The 16,935-nt window shown below is 37.9% G+C and overlaps 1 protein-coding gene across 10 annotated transcripts in view; it reads left to right on the top strand.

Annotated features, from left to right (window-relative positions):
• Kmt2c (lysine methyltransferase 2C) overlaps nucleotides 1-16,935 on the top strand; it is a 237,116-nt gene that overhangs the window by 161,586 nt on the left and 58,595 nt on the right. For all 10 annotated transcript variants that reach the window (XM_076565985.1, XM_042273251.2, XM_076565989.1 and 7 more), the window contains 3 exons: nucleotides 373-492; nucleotides 2,273-2,403; nucleotides 9,165-9,333. In XM_076565985.1, the coding sequence (XP_076422100.1) occupies nucleotides 373-492; nucleotides 2,273-2,403; nucleotides 9,165-9,333 (420 nt within the window). The remainder of the gene's footprint in view (nucleotides 1-372; nucleotides 493-2,272; nucleotides 2,404-9,164; nucleotides 9,334-16,935) is intronic.

The raw sequence follows: 16,935 nt of genomic DNA, 5'->3' as shown, positions 1-16,935 counted from the left end.
GTTGCCAAATCCATGTATTCAGGGGTCAAGAGACAAGGGATCCTGAATCTGCAGCCTCTGGTTTCAAGTGAAATATTCTGCCACAATTTATAAGGTGAAGACAGATCAAAGATAAAATCCAGTGGTTCGTTTATGTCCTCCACATGCACATATGTGCACACTTATGTACACCCCCACATACACACACGTGTGCTCCCACACATGCACTTGGGCCCCCATGTCACATACCCATACACATATAAAAATGAGATTATTAATTTATATTAAACATACAACTGAGTTTAGAAAAAAAGTTCATCATTAAAGACAAAACTATTCTTCTTGCTGTAGAATTCTAGAGATAATCACTTATGTGATTTCTGTTTTATATAGGTATTGGTGGATTTATGGTACGACAAAGAAGTCGAACAGGACAAGGAAAAGCCAAAAGATCGGTGATCAGAAAAGATTCTTCAGGTTCTATATCTGAGCAGTTATCTAGCAGAGATGATGGTATAGTACTGATTTTCTTTGATTTAACTCCTTAGGATTGATACTCTGTTGGAATGAGCAATCACTAAAATGATGCTGCTACATACTGTCTAGTGCTTCTTTCTAGTGGAAAGATGTATTTGAATGCTGTAGAGTTTGGTTTCAATCCAAGAGAGTGTATTCTTTTGAGGTTTTTTGTTTTGTTTTGTTTTTTGTTTTTTTTTTTAGGGGGGTTTGTTTTAGTTTGTGTCGGGGGAGGGATAGGGTCTAGTCTTATCGTTCAGGCTGGTGGCCATTTCCCTACATAGCCTATGACTTCCTCAGACTCATGATATTCCTGTCTCAGCCTCCCCAGTGCTGCAATTACAGGCACACACCACCATTTCCCTGCTTTCCCTTCACTGCTCTGGACGGCACCCAGGATCTTGCAGTGCTAAGCTTACATTCTCTGATGCGCTGTACAACTCACCTTTTCTTTAGGACTTTAAGACCTTACCTGTGCTAAATGTTTCCTGTGCTAAATAAGAAGAAACAGGGATTACTTAGTTTTATCAGATACTTCCTGTCCACTTTAGCAAAGGCCTCTCTTTGCCTGTTGTAGTGACTTAATATATTACTTAAACTTACAGGGTATTTAATTTAATTGAAAGTGACTGGGTAGCCCAACAAATCTTGTTTTTTTAAAAACATTTCTTTTTGATTTATTTATTTATTATGTATATAGTGTTCTGTCCACATGAATGCCTGCATGCCACTATTTGTTTGTTTGTTTGTTTATTCATTTTTGTCTTCTCTAGAAAGTCCTTTCTTTGGGTGCGGGGACTTATTCTCTGTTTAGATTTCTTTTTCCTTTAATGGAAGGAAAGGTTCATTTTGGCTCAATTTTTCATAGGTGTGATTCCATGATATTTGGTGAGGTGTGTGAGGGGTATTGTTCAGAGTTTTCTATAGCTACATTGAAGGTAATTTCTTTCAGAAATTTCCATCTGTTACTTTCAGGCTTGAGGTCCTACTTTCCTAGGGTTACTTACGTTAAAATCCTCAAGCTTACAGCACCACCCCGCCCCCATGTTATACAAATTCAGGTTTGTTTTTATTTTGTTTTACTGCAATAAACTTTAGGGCCCTGTCCCATTTGTGAGTTTTCTGGGGAGGCATTTGGTTTTTTAGCTTTTCAAATTCTATGACAATTACTTGCTATTGGCACTGCAGGAGGTAATTCTAATGCTTTGGTGGTTTAGATTGGTATGGCTGTACTTCTTTTTTTAGCAAACTGTGTTACCTGCAAAAAAAGTGCTGTCCATATCCACTAAATTTTCTTTAGGAGTTTATAAATAGCCATTTCCTCATAATTCTGAATATCTGGTGTTTTCATCCTTTGAAATCTGTTAATGTACTGTTTAGGAAATCATGTTTTTGCTTTGCATGGGAATGCTAGTTATTTAGAAAGAATGGGAGCCAGGCCTTGTGGCATATACCTTTAATCCCAGCACTTGGGAGACAGAGGCAGGTGGATTTCTGTGAGTTGAAGGCCATCCAGGTCTACATAGTAAGTTCCAGGTCAGCCCTAACCCTCCCCCTCCCCCCCACCAAAAAGAAAGGATAGGAATTGTACTAATACTAAATAGATATGAAATGGAATTTTCAAGGTGTTTAAAATTTAGAAATGTGCTTTAAGATCTTTGTGTGATATAAAAACTTGTTTGTTTCTACCTAACTATGCGTATTGGTAAGCTATGAAATTACCGTATTTTTCTGGAAAGTAAGTGCCACATATTTATAAACATGGCTCTTATTTCAGGCTGGAGTGAGCAGTTACCAGATACTCTAGTTGATGAGCCTGTTTCTGTTGCTGAAAGCACTGAAAAAATAAAGAAGAGATACCGAAAAAGGAAAAATAAGCTCGAAGAAACCTTTCCTGCTTATTTACAAGTAATATTCTGCTTCATATTTTATTGCCTGGTTTGCTAATTAGGAAATGTTTTGAGGGTGGTTTTTTTTTACTTTTCTTTTTTAATGCTTGTTTTGCTAACATTCTACTCCTTCTGTGTACTTTTCCCTGATTGTCATTCACTTTACTAGGCTCCACCAAAGAATGAATAATTTGCTTTTGTGTGTGCTTTGATGTTTTTTTTTTTTTTTCCATGAAGTAAGGTGTGTATGTGTGCACATGAAGTCATGGAGATCAGAGCCAGAGTCTTGTGAACACAGGCAGTTACTCTGGACTGAACTTTGTTCCAGCCCAATGAAGTTTGTATTCTGTCTCTCTCTCTCTCTCTCTCTCTCTCTCTCTCTCTCTCTCTCTCTCTCTCTCTCTCTCTCTCTCTCTCTCTGCTGTTGGCTGTAACAAAGACACTTTCAGGATACTTTCTCAATTTTTAAATGTGCTGTTGGCTGTAACAAAGACACTTTCAGGATGGGAAATTCTTCTTTAAAACCATACATATATATGCACATGCCAAACCCGACTCGTTTTGATTTTTCTATATATCAATACAATTTATTGCGGTTAATTTAATTGAAAAAGTTCTCAGCAGCCAAAATCATAGTTTTAAGAATTGCTAACTACATATAGAACTTTTTAATGAGAGACTTAAGTCAAAGAATTATTATTTTAAATTTTTGATACAGGGTCTTGCTATTTTAAGTCCCAACTGGCCTTGAACTCCTGATCTTCCTGAGTCAGCCTCCTAAGTTTTTACATTACAAGGTGTTTGCTAACATGCTTGGCTATAATGAACATTTGTTGTTGTTGTTGTTGTTATTTGCTTTCCAAAAGACATCTATAATTATGAAGAAAATATTCTTGGTCAATGTAGACTACAAAAAAAGAGAAAAGTGGAAATATTTCTAGTTTGTATTGTAAACATTAAGTCACAGAAGAATTTAAAGATATATTAGGGAGAATGTCATGTTAGAGGCAGGATATAGATTGTAAACATTCTTGTCTTGGTTCCTTAGTATATTATTTATTTTTTCCACTTCTTTATTTCTTCATGGGTAAAAACTGAATTGGTAGCCGGGCGGTGGTGGCGCACGCCTTTAATCCCAGCACTCGGGAGGCAGAGGCAGGCAGATCTCTGCGAGTTCGAGGCCAGCCTGGGCTACCAAGTGAGTTCCAGGAAAGGCGCAAAGCTACGCAGAGAAACCCTGTCTCGAAAAAACCAAAAAAAAAAAAAAACTGAATTGGAATACATGATCATTAAGTGTCTATCTTAATTTTAGCATTTAACACTATTCCTTTGATACAGAACAAGTTTGTTTTGTTTTGTTTTGTTTTTCCAGACAGGGTTTCTCTGTGTAACAGTCCTAGTTTTCCTGGAACTCACTCTGTAGGCCAGGCTGTTCCCGAACTCACTGAGATTCACCTGCCTCTGTTTCTCAAGCGCTGGGATTAAAGTGTGCGCCGCCACCACCTGGCCAGAACAAGGTTTTAAATTATGTATATTTTTTTAACCTTAATTATGTTACTTATATTTTTTAACTTTAAAATTCCGCTAGTGATTACATGTTTGTCTTTTTGAGACAGGGTTTCTCTGGGTAGCCCTGGCTATTTTGAATTAGCTCTGTAGACCAGGCTGGCCTTAAACTCAGAGATTCATCTGCTTTTCCCCACCAAGTGTGCCACCACACCCCTTACGTGTTTGTCTTAAAATACCTTTTTAATTACAAGGTACCTTGCTTAATTTTCTTCTCTAGTGTTATATTACTGTCATTAACTTTGTGTGTATATACTTGTGTGTTTGTAGAAGTATAGATGTGAATACACATTCATTGTGGGTAGAGGTCAAGGGTCAGTCTTGACAGTTCAAACTGACCCTTGACAGTTCCACAGCTGTCCTCCTTTATTTATTTATTTATTTATTTATTTATTTATTTATTTACTTACTTACTTACTAGACTTTTAGACAGAGTCTTTCATTGTGATTTGGGATTCATTGAATCAGCTAGGATGGTTGACCAGTGAGCCCCAGGTGTAGCCAGCACTAAATTTATAAGCATAGGCCACTAGATTTTGTTTTTTAAATGTATATAGTGTTCTGCCTGCATGTACACCAGCAAGCCAGAAGAGGGCACCAGATCTCATTAAGATGGTTGTGAGCCACCATGTGGTTGCTGGGAATTGAACTCAGGGCCTCTGGAAGAATAGCCAGTGCTTTTAACCTCCGAGCCAACTCTCCAGACCACCCACTAGAATTTTTAACATAGATTCTAAGGATTGAACTTAGATCTTCATGTTAATGAAGCAAGCACTTTCCCTACTGAGCTATCTCCCCAGCCCCTAGACTACTAGGCTCTTAACTGTCTAGATGCTGGTTACAGAGCTTATCCTTTCAATCAGACTCTGTGTGTCTGTTATAGGTGTGTATATGAATAGGAAACCTGTGTGTGTGTGTGTGTGTGTGTGTGTGTGTGTGTGTGTGTGTGTGTGTGTGTGTTTGTGTGATTAGAAATTCACATCTGATTTCTTCCTCTAAAACATTCCATCTTAGTATTATTTATTATTATTATGTGTGAGGTGCCTGCTATATTGTTGGCATTGATGTCAGGTAACCACTTTGGTGAGACAGTTCTCCCCTCCCACTATGGAATCTGGTTTGTCAGGCTTGTACAACAAATGCTTTTACCTGATGAGCCGCCTCACCACCCACTTCTAATTTTTGCCATAGAGTATCTTCACTGAGCTTAGAGATCGCTCATGTTTTGGCCATTCTGACTGACTAATGAGCCTCTGGGATCTATTTGTCTCTGCTAATTCTCCTACACCCACTCAGTCTTGAGTTACAGACCCTCTTCCTTTATCTTGGGTGCCTAGGCATCTCACATAGATCCTCATACTTACATAACAAGCATTTCACACACTGAGTCATCTCCTCAGCTCCTGTACTGTTTTTTTAACCCTAGTTTTATCAGTAGAAAAATACTTTCGGGGGGGGGGGGTGGGGGTTGATTGTCTTTATGTGCTTCTTTGTTCTTACCCTGCCCTTCCCTGTCCTCTCCTCCTCTCCTGCTTTCTTCCTCTCCTCTACTCCCCTCTCCTCTTGCCCTTTCCTTATCCCTTCTTCTTCCCCTTCCTCTTCCTTATACCCCATACCCTGTCTGTCTCCTCTGAGACAGGGTCTCACTATGCAGCCCTGGCTCACCTGTAACTCACTGTTTAGACTAGACTGGCCATTGAACTCACAGATCTGTCTGCCTCTGCCTCCTGACTGATGGGATTAAAAGACATATACCATTATACTTGGCTCTTGATATTTTTTCTTTCTATCTTTTTTTTTTTTTTTTGAAGAGGATGTTAGAGTTCCATATAGTTGTGAGCCCCCATATTGGTGCTGGGAATCTTTGGACAAGTAACAAGTAACCACTGAGCCATCTTTCCATTTCCAGCCCCATGTTCACTTTCTAATATAAGTGAATGGCATATAAATAAATTAGGTTCCTTAGATTTTTAATAACCAGGATAAAAGGCATGCACCACCACACTTGGGCCCCTTACCTCTTTTCGTGGTTTTCTTTTGGGGATGTACTGAGAAAGTTATCTGTTCCTTCACCTATTGGTCTGTTTGTTATCTGTAATCCATATTTAGGAAACGCCTTTAGCTGATTATATAGCATAGAAGCCAGCTGTTTTCAAAAGAGCGTTTAAACATACTCTCTTTCTTGGCTATTTTTTTACTTCCCTGCTTTTTTTAAAAATTTTTATTTTTTGATGCATGTGTGCTTGTTTAATTGATTTTTGTATTTTGTTTATTTTTAAAGACAGTTTTAATGTAGCCTGGATTGGCCTGAAACTTGATGTGTAGCTAAGGATGATCTTGAACTGCTTATCTTCTTGGCTCTGTTTTTGTAGTGTTGGAACTACAGGTAAGAGCCAATATGTCTGGTTTTAAAGGAACCTCTAAAAATATCGAATCTTAATCTGTTGAGATGGCTCAGCAGGTAAAAGCTCTTGCTCCTAAGCCTGATGACCTGAGTTAGATCCCTGGAACCACATTGAGGAAGGAGAAAACTGACCCCCACAAGTTGTCTTTTATATCCAAACATGCCTCAGTGCGTGTGTCATCATGTGTCTGTAAAGAGATCTTGTCCTAGGTCTGTATTCACAATGTCTAGTTGAAAACTACATGGAGCTTCGCTTTGATATTTACTCTAAGGAATGAAAAATTTACACCTTTAATCCCAGGCAGAAGCAGAGGCAGAGGCAGGTTGATCTCTGAGTTCAAGGACAGTCAGGATTACACAGAGGAACAAATAAAAACAAAACCAGTAAAGCTTACCAAATTCATTAGAGTATTACAAACTGTAAATTTGAAGAAAGTCATCATGAGTCATTAGAAATATTGTTAATGGTGGTCTCAGGTTACTGACGTTTATACTTATGGGATTACACCAGTGATTGATTTCTAAACATAAAGATGTTTTATGCTCTTCAGCATTCTTTATTATTATAGCCTTGTAGATTTTCAAATAAAATTTTCATAGTGAAATAGCTTATTCATTTAAAAAATCTGAAAAATTTGAATAAGATATAAAATATCTGCCAGAATTCAATCCTGTGTGTGTATGTGTGTGTGTGTGTGTGTGTGTGTGTGTGTGTGTGTGTGTGTGTGTGTGTGTGTTGGGGTTATGCAAGTGTGTCATTGTATTTGAATAGAGAGAAGTCAAAGGACCACTTCAAATATTGCTCCTCACCTTGCATCTTTTTTGAGACAGGTTCTCTGCTGCTTTACTGTGTATAACATACTAGCTGGTTTATGAGCATCTGGAGTTTCTCCCATCTCTGCCTTCCATCTTGCTGTAGGTGCACTGGGATTACTGACATGTGCTACTGTGCTGGCATTACATGGATTCTGGGGATTCTAGCTCAGTTCCATACACTAGTGTAGCAAGCACTTTCACTACTGAGTCCATGCCTCAGCCCTCCAATGCCCGTTCTGAAATTAGTACTATTAACATTATCTTAGTTAGGGTTTTTATTGCTGTAATCAAATAATATAGCCATAAACAACTTGGAGAGGAGAGGGTTTATTTCGGCTTAAAACTCTCAAGGCACACTCAATAGAAGAGAAGTCAGGGAGGAATCTATAAGCAAGAGCTAAAGCAGAGGCCTTAGGAAGGCTTTGCTCTCCATGACCTGTTCAACCTGCTTTCTTATAGTCCCCGGGCCTCTCAGCCTGGGGTTGGCAGCACCCCCAGTGAGCTTGGCTTTCCCACAACTGCCAGTCAAGGAAATCCACCATAGGTTTGCACACAGGCTAATTTGATGGGGGACATTTCTCAATTGAGGTTCCCTCTTCTAAAGTGAGTGTAGCTTGTGTCAAGTTGACATAAAGCCAGGAAGCACAAACATTTTCTGCTCCCTCCCCCCCAAATTTTGTGTAATTTATTTTATATTCTTGCAGAAGTCTTCATTTGTACATTTTGTTTGACCTTGTTTTAGCCTTCTTTCTTTTGGTTATATATTTCAGAACTTTTCTTTGATAATATGGGTTTATATGCTTTTAAATATTTTTGTGTACTTGTATATCCCATGACACACACATGGAGGTCAGAGGACAACTTACAGAAATCCGTTCTCCCCTGCTGTGTGATTCCCAAGAATTGAACTGAGATTGTCATGTTTTATGGCAAGTACCTTTATCTGCTGAGTTATCTCACCAGACCACTCTATTTGCTTTTAAAATCTGTATTTCAGTCTGGGGATATACCACAGTGAAAAACATTCTTGCCTAACGTGTAAAGCCTGAGTTTCAACTTGCAGCTTCAATCTCCAGTGCTGCAAGAAACACAGTCCACTGCCCCCGTTCATTTTGTAGTATGAACATTGCCCTATCTACCCACTATGGATGCTGGGGCCATTTTTCTTAGAGTTATGAAAAAGAGTTCCTGTGAACGAACCTTCTGTTCATGTGTGTGTGGCAGGTATATGATACATGTTACTAGCTCCTGCAAATTCTCTGGAATCCTTTATCCAGAGAGGCCACCGAGTAGAAAATCTGCTAATTCAGGGTTGCTGGGTTGAAACAAATGAAGGGAAGTCCGGAGGTTCTCTTTTCATCTTCTGTGTTGATCTTGAGGAGTTCTGAGAAGAACTCACCTTGAAGCACTGCCCCTCTGGAGGAGAACTGTTCATCTCAGTAGATAAACTGAACGCTAGCAGCCTTTCATAGCTCACAAATGTTCCATGCATGGGCTGAAGTCCTTCAGATTCGTAGTATAAGTCCTCTGATGTGGGTATATGCTTCAGCATGAGATTACTGCAGACACTAGAGGTGTGCAGATCCTAAAGTAATAGATCAGAAGCTTGTGTTATCTTCAGTAGGTAATCTATAAATACTGATGGCATTCATAAAGCTGTGCCTATGCCTGTGCTATGAATTAAAGAGCCAATAACACCAAAACATCCATTAATTCTAAAATTTGATTGTAGATTAGTCTCTGAAAAATGAATTATTTTGTGGTTTCTATAAAGACATCTGACACATTGTGTTTATATTTAACTTTGTTTTTGAGAAAGATATCAAAATTAATTTAACATAGTCAATTCAAATTCAACAGGATCTCTGTATATATCTGTATTTAGTTTTCATATTGTTAAATGCAAAGTTTTTTTTGTCAAAATGATGACAGGATATTGATAGTTCTATAGAATTTAGAACTAATAATTTTCTTATGTGCTCATCTTTGTCTAGGAAGCATTTTTTGGAAAAGATCTTCTAGATACCAGCAGACAAAACAAGCTGAGTTTAGATAATCTATCAGAAGATGCATCTCAGCTTTCATATAAAACAAGTTTCTTGGATCCTTCCTCAGATCCGCTACTGAGTTCATCTTCTGCTTCAGCAAAACCTGGAACTCAGGGTACGTAGATTAATTCACAGGTATTTTCTTTATGCCACATGTCATTTACCTTCTAGTTAAACACCTTAAATACTCCTGTTTGATCTCATATACATTATTGAAATATAATTTATATTTGGTAAACACAACTTTTTTTTTTAAGTAGAAAGTTCTGTAAGACTTTTCAAACGACTTGTCTTTTAATAATCACCAAAATCAGGAGTTGTGCGAGAAAACTTTCAGTATATACTTTACCCATGGACAATGTCAGTTACACAACCCAAAGAAATTGTAATGTGTCAAAAATTGCAAAATGAAGCTGGGAGTGGTGGCACATGCCTTTAATCCCAGGAGACAGAGGCAGGCCAATCTCTAAATCTGAGGGCAAGTCTGGTCTACAAAGCAAGTTCCAGGACAGCCAGGGATGTACAGAGAAACCTTGTCTTGAAAAATAAACAAAAAGCTGCAAAATGAATGTCCACAGTTCAGAATTGTTTGTAGGTAGTGTGATATATACATATGTTGTTTCTCACCACTGACAGACACTCTGTGCCAGTTAGTTCATTGTTGTGAAAAGGGGCTCTCCAGTGTCTTGCAGTATATTTTTTGTCACTTCTGACCTCCTGAGGTCATAACCATCAAAAATTTCTCCTGAGTATAGTGATGCACACCTTTAATCCTAGCACTTGAGAGACCGAGTCAGCCCAGTCTATATAGTAAGTTCTAGGATAGCCAGAGTTACATAGTTAGATCTTGTTTCCAAAAAAACGTAAACAAATAAATGTATATATGTCTTCAGTTTTCTTAAATCATTAGTGAACAAAATTGCTTGTTGTTGAGAACCACTGTACAGAAGTAGGAAATGAAGGGACTATTAAAAATCAGAAGAGGTAGAGCTGGGGGATGGCTCTGTAGTTAAATAGTTTGCCTTGCAGTTACAAGGACCCAAGTTTGATCCCTAGAACTCATATGGAAATTCTGGATATGGTGGTGTTTACTTGTAATCCCAATACTGAGGATATGGAAACAGGAGGGTAACTGTGGCTTGCTGCCCCAGACATTCTAGCTTAATTATTGAGCTCAAGCCAGTGAAACTCCATTTTGAAGGGAGGCAGATTTTCCTGATGATGACACTCGAGGTTGTCTTCTACTCTACAAATGCATGGGATGTGATACAGAGATGCACATAAATACTATCTATACAAACTTTAATTGCAGTTTTAAAAAATAGTCATGAAGGAAGCTAAAGATGTAGCTCAATTAGTGAATCTTTGGCTGTCATGCATGAACCATTGGATTTGATACCCAGCCAATCCTAAACTGGATGAGGTAGCATGTGCCTATGTTCCCATTTGAGAAGTGGAAGCAGTAGTGAGTTCAAAGGCAGTCTGAGCAGAATGAGACCTTTGCCTCATTAAGAAAAAAGTAGGCCGGGCGGTGGTGGCGCACGCCTTTAATCCCAGCACTTGGGAGGCAGAGCCAGGCGGATCTCTGTGAGTTCGAGGCCAGCCTGGGCTACCAAGTGAGTCCCATGAAAGGCGCAAAGCTACACAGAGAAACCCTGTCTCGAAAAACCCAAAACAAAAAACAAACAAGAAAAAAGTAAAGTGAGCGAAAGAGAGGAAGCACATGTGTTTTTAAGTATTTATGTCAATGTAAGAATTACAATCACAATGTTATTTCTTTCTTTTTCTTCTAGACTCTTACAGTGCTATTAGTTATAGTGCAGTATTTTTCTGGCAGGCTTATTTTGCCATTTGTTAGGCTTAAATTTTATAAACTCATTTTAGAGAAAAAAATCTTAAGTAGACATGTACTGAATAATGACTTTTAGTATTAAGTAATTAAAGCTTTTTTTCACCCAGCATTGTCCTGTCATGAAATTCAGTTGACTTTCTTATGCTGTAGGGTTTTGTTTTTTTATATGCAATAACAAATGACTAGTTTAAGGGTTTTGGGTACCTGAATATTTTTGTAACTTTAGGGCTGTCCTACACTCCAAATTACAATATATGCAAACTTTTACTTTTGATTAGACTTCCTTGAAGTAGCTGCAGTCAGTCTTATCCCTTAAACACATAACAGTGATTCTACATCATCAAAGCAAAAACAAATGGAAAGATGAAGCATGCTTTTTGTTTTGTCTTACCAGATTCAAACAAAAAATATTTTGTTTTATTTTATGTTGGGTTTTAAGTACTCATTAGTTCTTATTCATATGTTTTAAACATTGTATAATGACTAGGTTTTTCAAAGAACATGTTATAAACATTATGACATGTGATTTGAGTTAAATGGAAGTTACTTGCACTTGAATTTTGTGAGGATAAGGTCTGAGTTGTATGGGGACACAGGATAGGACAGATGTTGATGTAAGTGTTTCTTACATAAAATTTCTTAAGTCGTGATGATTTTATAGTAAGGCCAAACTATTTTATAGTTGATTTTAGATGATTATAAATGATCTTATAGTAAGGCCAAAATGCAAGACTAGAATTGCATTCATTTCAAAACATAAATGTAGATTTTTCAGTTATTACATAAAGTTTAATGAATGAAAGTTGCCTTTTTGAACATTTTATTTAATGTAGTCAAGTTCACACTTTTTTCAAAAATAAGATTTATTATTATTTTATGTGTATGGATGTTTTGCCTGAATGTATGTCTGTGTGCTATGTTTGCAAATGATGCCCATGGAGGCCAGAAGAGGGCACAAATCCCCAGAGACTGGAGTTTAACTTGAAATGGTTGTGAGCTGCCATGTGGATGCTAGGAAGTGAACCTGGTCCCTTTAAAGAGTAGCCAGATCTCTTATCTAATGAACCATCTCTCCAGCCCCAGGGATAAAGTTTTTAAAACCTAGTCTTTAAAGAATTTATGATATAATTTTTTATAGTAGATTGTAATTACTTAAAAACAAAAGGGCCTTTTTTAGTAAGCACCTGCCCTGTAAGCTAAAGGCCCTGAGATTGATTTCAGAACTCATGTTAAAAAATTGTGCATGGTTACGTATGCTTGTGATCCCAGTACTGGGAAATTGGAAATAGGAAGATCCCCAGAGCTTGTTGACAGCCAGCCCAATCGACTTAGCAAACTTCAGGCCAGTGAAAGACTTTATTTCCAAGAACAAGGTGAGTGGAACCTGATGAATGACACTTGAAGTTGGCCTTTAACACCTCTCCATATGCAAGCGCACACACACACACACACACACACACACACACACACACACACACACACAAGATAGATGACCCTTCGTATCTGTAGTTTTTTTCTTTTTAAGATACCAATTTGTATAAAGTATTTCATACAGGTACTTAAATTAAAGTCTAAATATGTATTTAAATGTTTAGGAATTACAAATATGGATGTTTTATCTGCATGTATGTACGGCTAATATATACCGAGAGAGAGAGAGAGAGAGAGAGAGAGAGAGAGAGAGAGAGAGAGAGAGAGAGAGAGAGAGAGCGCTTGAATTTCCTGGAACTGGTGCTATAGATAGTCGTAAACTATAATGTAGCTGCTGGGAACCAAACCTAGTCCTTTGCAAGAGCAAATGCTCTTTTTCTTTCTTTCTTTCTTTCTTTCTTTCTTTCTTTCTTTCTTTCTTTCTTTCTTTCTTTCTTTCTTTCTTTCTTTCTTTCTTTCTTTCTTTCTTTCTTTCTTTCTTTCTTCCCTCCCTCCCTCCCTCCCTCCCTCCCTCCCTCTCTCTCTCTCTTTTCCAAGACAGGGTTTCTCTGTGTAGTTTTGGTGCCTTTCCTGGCTCTCTCTCTGTAGATCTGGCTGGCCTTGAACTCACAGAGATCCTCCTGGCTTTGCCTCCTGAGTGTTGGGATTAAAGGCATGCACCATCCCCACCCCCACCCCTTACCCCCCACCCCCGCTCCGCCTGGTGAGCAAATGCTCTTAATCACTGAGCCATATCCTCAATCCTGTGGGGTGTTTGTGTGTGTAGGCATGTGTGTATTTTTTAAAGATTTATTTATTTTTATGTATGTGCATATTTTGTCTGCTTGTATGTTTTGTTCACCATGTGTACACTGCTCACGGAGGCCAGAAGAGGGCATTGGATCTCCTAGAAATGGAGTTATAGTTGGTTGTTAGCTGACACGTGGGTATTGGGAACTGAACCTGTATCCTCTGCCAGTACAAAAAGTGCTCTTAATCACTGAGCCGTTTCTCTAACCCTGGGAGTGTTATTTTTATGCCATTAAAAAAGAAATTTTGCCTTTATTTAAAATACACATGAAAGCTTAAAAATTTCACATGTTTTTAGCGAAGTGGCTAAGGTATCTATCTAGTGATAGATAGCCTTAGTAAGAGTTTCACTATTTTCTTTCTTAATTAGGTAAAAACTTTTAGATTCTTCCTCTTTTCATTTTACTTATCTATAGTTGTGTATCTACTTTCAAAATAAACCCCAAAGTCAACTTCAATTACTTCAACTTTTCTATCATGCAGTGGTAACTTGAATTACCTTTCATTCACAATACACAAGGTCTCCTGGCTTCTAATGCCCCCCTCCACCGTTCTGTTCTGCTTATCTTCCAGTATTCCTATACTTCCCCTCAACCTCCACAGTAAAACCTAGGCTTCACCACTTTATTCAAAACTTTGCTCTGGCTTTCAGCAGCTGCTATATCTGTTTCTTTGACTTTCCCTGTGATTCCTTTAATCACTCTGGTTTTCTGTGTCAGCTAGGATAGCTGATTTCCATATGCTTACAGTATCTTCACCTACTTTGTCCTTTGTTTTATTTAGCTCTCTAAATAATTGAGAAAGATAAGAACCAACAATGGAATCAGTCAGGAAAACAACCAAAAATTACTTTAATTAGGAAACTCCTTTCTATAGTAACCCTAAATGTAAATGGTCTTATTTTATTTGTTTTGAAACAGTGTCACTATGTAGACCTGGCTGATGTAGAACTTGCTGTATAGACCAGGCTGACCTCCAGCTCTATAGAGATCTTCTTACCTCTGCTTGCTGCTAAGCTGATGACCTTAGTTTGATCCCTAAGAGACATATAGTGGATGGAGAGAACCAATTCCTGCAAGCTTTCCTCAGACCTCCTCACAGAGACTGAGGCATGTGCATGCTCTCTCCCTCCTTCCCCTGTAGTAGAAGAGAAAGAGTCTTAACAAACTTTTAATCATATCAATAAAAAAAGACAGAAGATCCAAAGTGATGAAAAAGGAGATGAAATTAGTGATAAAAAAGGAGACTTAGCAAGTACTGAGGAAATTCAATGGATAATTAGGAGATACTTAGAAAATCATACTATAAAAGGCTAGAAAGTGCTGAATATTGTAAGTTCTTAGTCACATATTACCTATCAGTTAAGTCATGAGATATTTTGTGTCTGGCTGTCTCTATCTATCTATCTATCTATCTATCTATCTATCTATCTATCTATCTATCTATCTATCTATCTCCCTCTCTTCTTCTCTCCTTCTGTCCTGGAACTTGCTTTGTAGACCAGTCTGGCCTTGAACTCTCTTGCCTCTGCCTCCACCTCCCAGGTGCTGAGGTTAAATGCATGCACAACCACCACCCAAATCAAGAGACCATTAACAACTTAAACATAGCCATAGAAAGCAAAGTTCAACATCTCTTCATGATTCTCTAATGAAGATAATAGGCTCAAAGGGATCATACCTCAACATTACAAGGATATAATAGAGAAAACTCTATAGTCAACATACTAAATTTGGTAAATTGAAAGCACTCTCTGTGAAATGAGGAGCAGGTAAGAGTTAGTACTGTCTCCAATCTTTATTCTGTACAATGCTTAAAATATTAAAGTATAGGAACAAAGCAAGATTTTAAAAAATGAGAAAATAGTAAAGAAACGAATTAAATTTCTTTGTGGTCAGTCTAATCCTGCACTAAAAGACTTCCCCATAAAACTCTGATTTGATAAATACTTTCAACAAAGTAGCAGGTGACAAAATTTTTACACACAAATCAGTAGTTTTTCTATTTACTAGTAACAAATTTGCTGAGAAGTTAGGAAACTAGTCCTGTTCACAATACATTAAAACAAAAATACACAGATATAAGCCTAATGAAGGGGATGAAGATGATTTACAATGAAGAAAGAAATTGGAGATGGCACTAGGAAAAGGGAAGATGGCTCATGTTCATAGATCCACAGAATTAATATTTTGAGATTGGCCTTACTGCCAAAAGTCTGTAGACCATTGCGCTCTTTAATAAAGTTACAATGCAGTTCTTCATCGAAGTGGGGAAAAAGTCAATTGAAACCACAAAAGCCCCTGAGCAAACAGCACAGTCCTTAGCAGAAAAAACAGTGCTGATATGAAGACGTGTACCACTATACCAGATTTCAAATTATACAATGGAACTTTAGCAGCATGTATATGATCCTGGCATAAAATACAGGCATATGAAACAGTGGAATGGAATAGAATATCCAGAAATAATTCTATACAGTTACAGTTACCCAATTTTTGACAACTATCCAAAAACAATTGTGGAAGAAAAGGTAATGTCTTCAGCAACTAATGCTGGGAAATCTGCATATTTGCATATAGAAACATGAAACTCAATTTCCATCTCTTGCTATAGAAAAACTAATTAAAAGTGGATCAAACAACTTATTGTAGGACTTGAAACCAACTGCTACTAATAAAATACTTTACAGAGGTGTAAGCAAGGAATTTTTTTGAAAATGACACTAATCGTGTAGAAAATAATTCCAGATACAACAAATAAGATTGCATAAAATGGAGCTGCACAGAATAGGAAATACTCAGTAGAGTGGATAGCCTATAGAATTAGAGTAAATCATTTTCTACTATGTATCTGACAGAATTAATATATAGACTCCATAAAGAACTAAAGGCTGCTGGGTGGTGGTGGTGCACACCTTTAGTCCCAGCATGTGGGAGTCAGAGGCAGGCGAATCTGAGTGAGTTCCAGGAAAAGCACCAAAATTACACAGAAAACCTGTCTTGAAAAACCAACCAAACAAACAAAAAAACCTCAAGGCTAAATACAACCCCCTCCCCCAGAAAAGTTAATCAACGGGGAAGCGACTTAGAAAGTTTCCAAAAGAAGAAATATCAGTGTTCAGTAAATACATGAAAAGTGTTCAACATGCTTAGCCATCAAGAACAGGAAATTAGTTGAATGTGATGGCACAGTCTTTTAACCCAGCCCTGGAGAGGTAGAGGCAAGCAAATTTCTGTGAGTTCAAGGGCAGACATATGCAGTCCTGGACAGCAAAAGTTACATAGTGAGACCCTGTCTCAGAAAATGAGAGGAGGGGCAGGTAATGCAGATTGAAACTACTGGGATTCCACCTTATTCTAGTCAGAATGGCTGGGTTAAGAAAACAGTAACAAACATGCTGATGAGGATGTAGTAGAAACGGGACTCTGAGAGACTGCTGGTGGTAATGGAAAGTAGTACAGCCACTGTGAAAATCATTATGAACTAGTATATGGGCCAGTTGTGCTACTACTCTGAAAGAACTGAAGTCAGCTTCCCACAGAAATACTTACACATTTATATTTATTGTAGCCTCACAATACCAAAGATGTGGAAGTAGGCTGATGTCCATCAACAGATAACTTTATAAGAAAACTTTGCACATGC

The sequence above is a fragment of the Peromyscus maniculatus genome, chromosome 3 (assembly GCF_049852395.1).
Source record: "Peromyscus maniculatus bairdii isolate BWxNUB_F1_BW_parent chromosome 3, HU_Pman_BW_mat_3.1, whole genome shotgun sequence".
In the NCBI taxonomy this organism is placed as follows: domain Eukaryota; kingdom Metazoa; phylum Chordata; class Mammalia; order Rodentia; family Cricetidae; genus Peromyscus; species Peromyscus maniculatus.
Note: the sequence above shows the minus strand (reverse complement) of the source record. Positions and strands in the feature narration are given on the sequence as shown.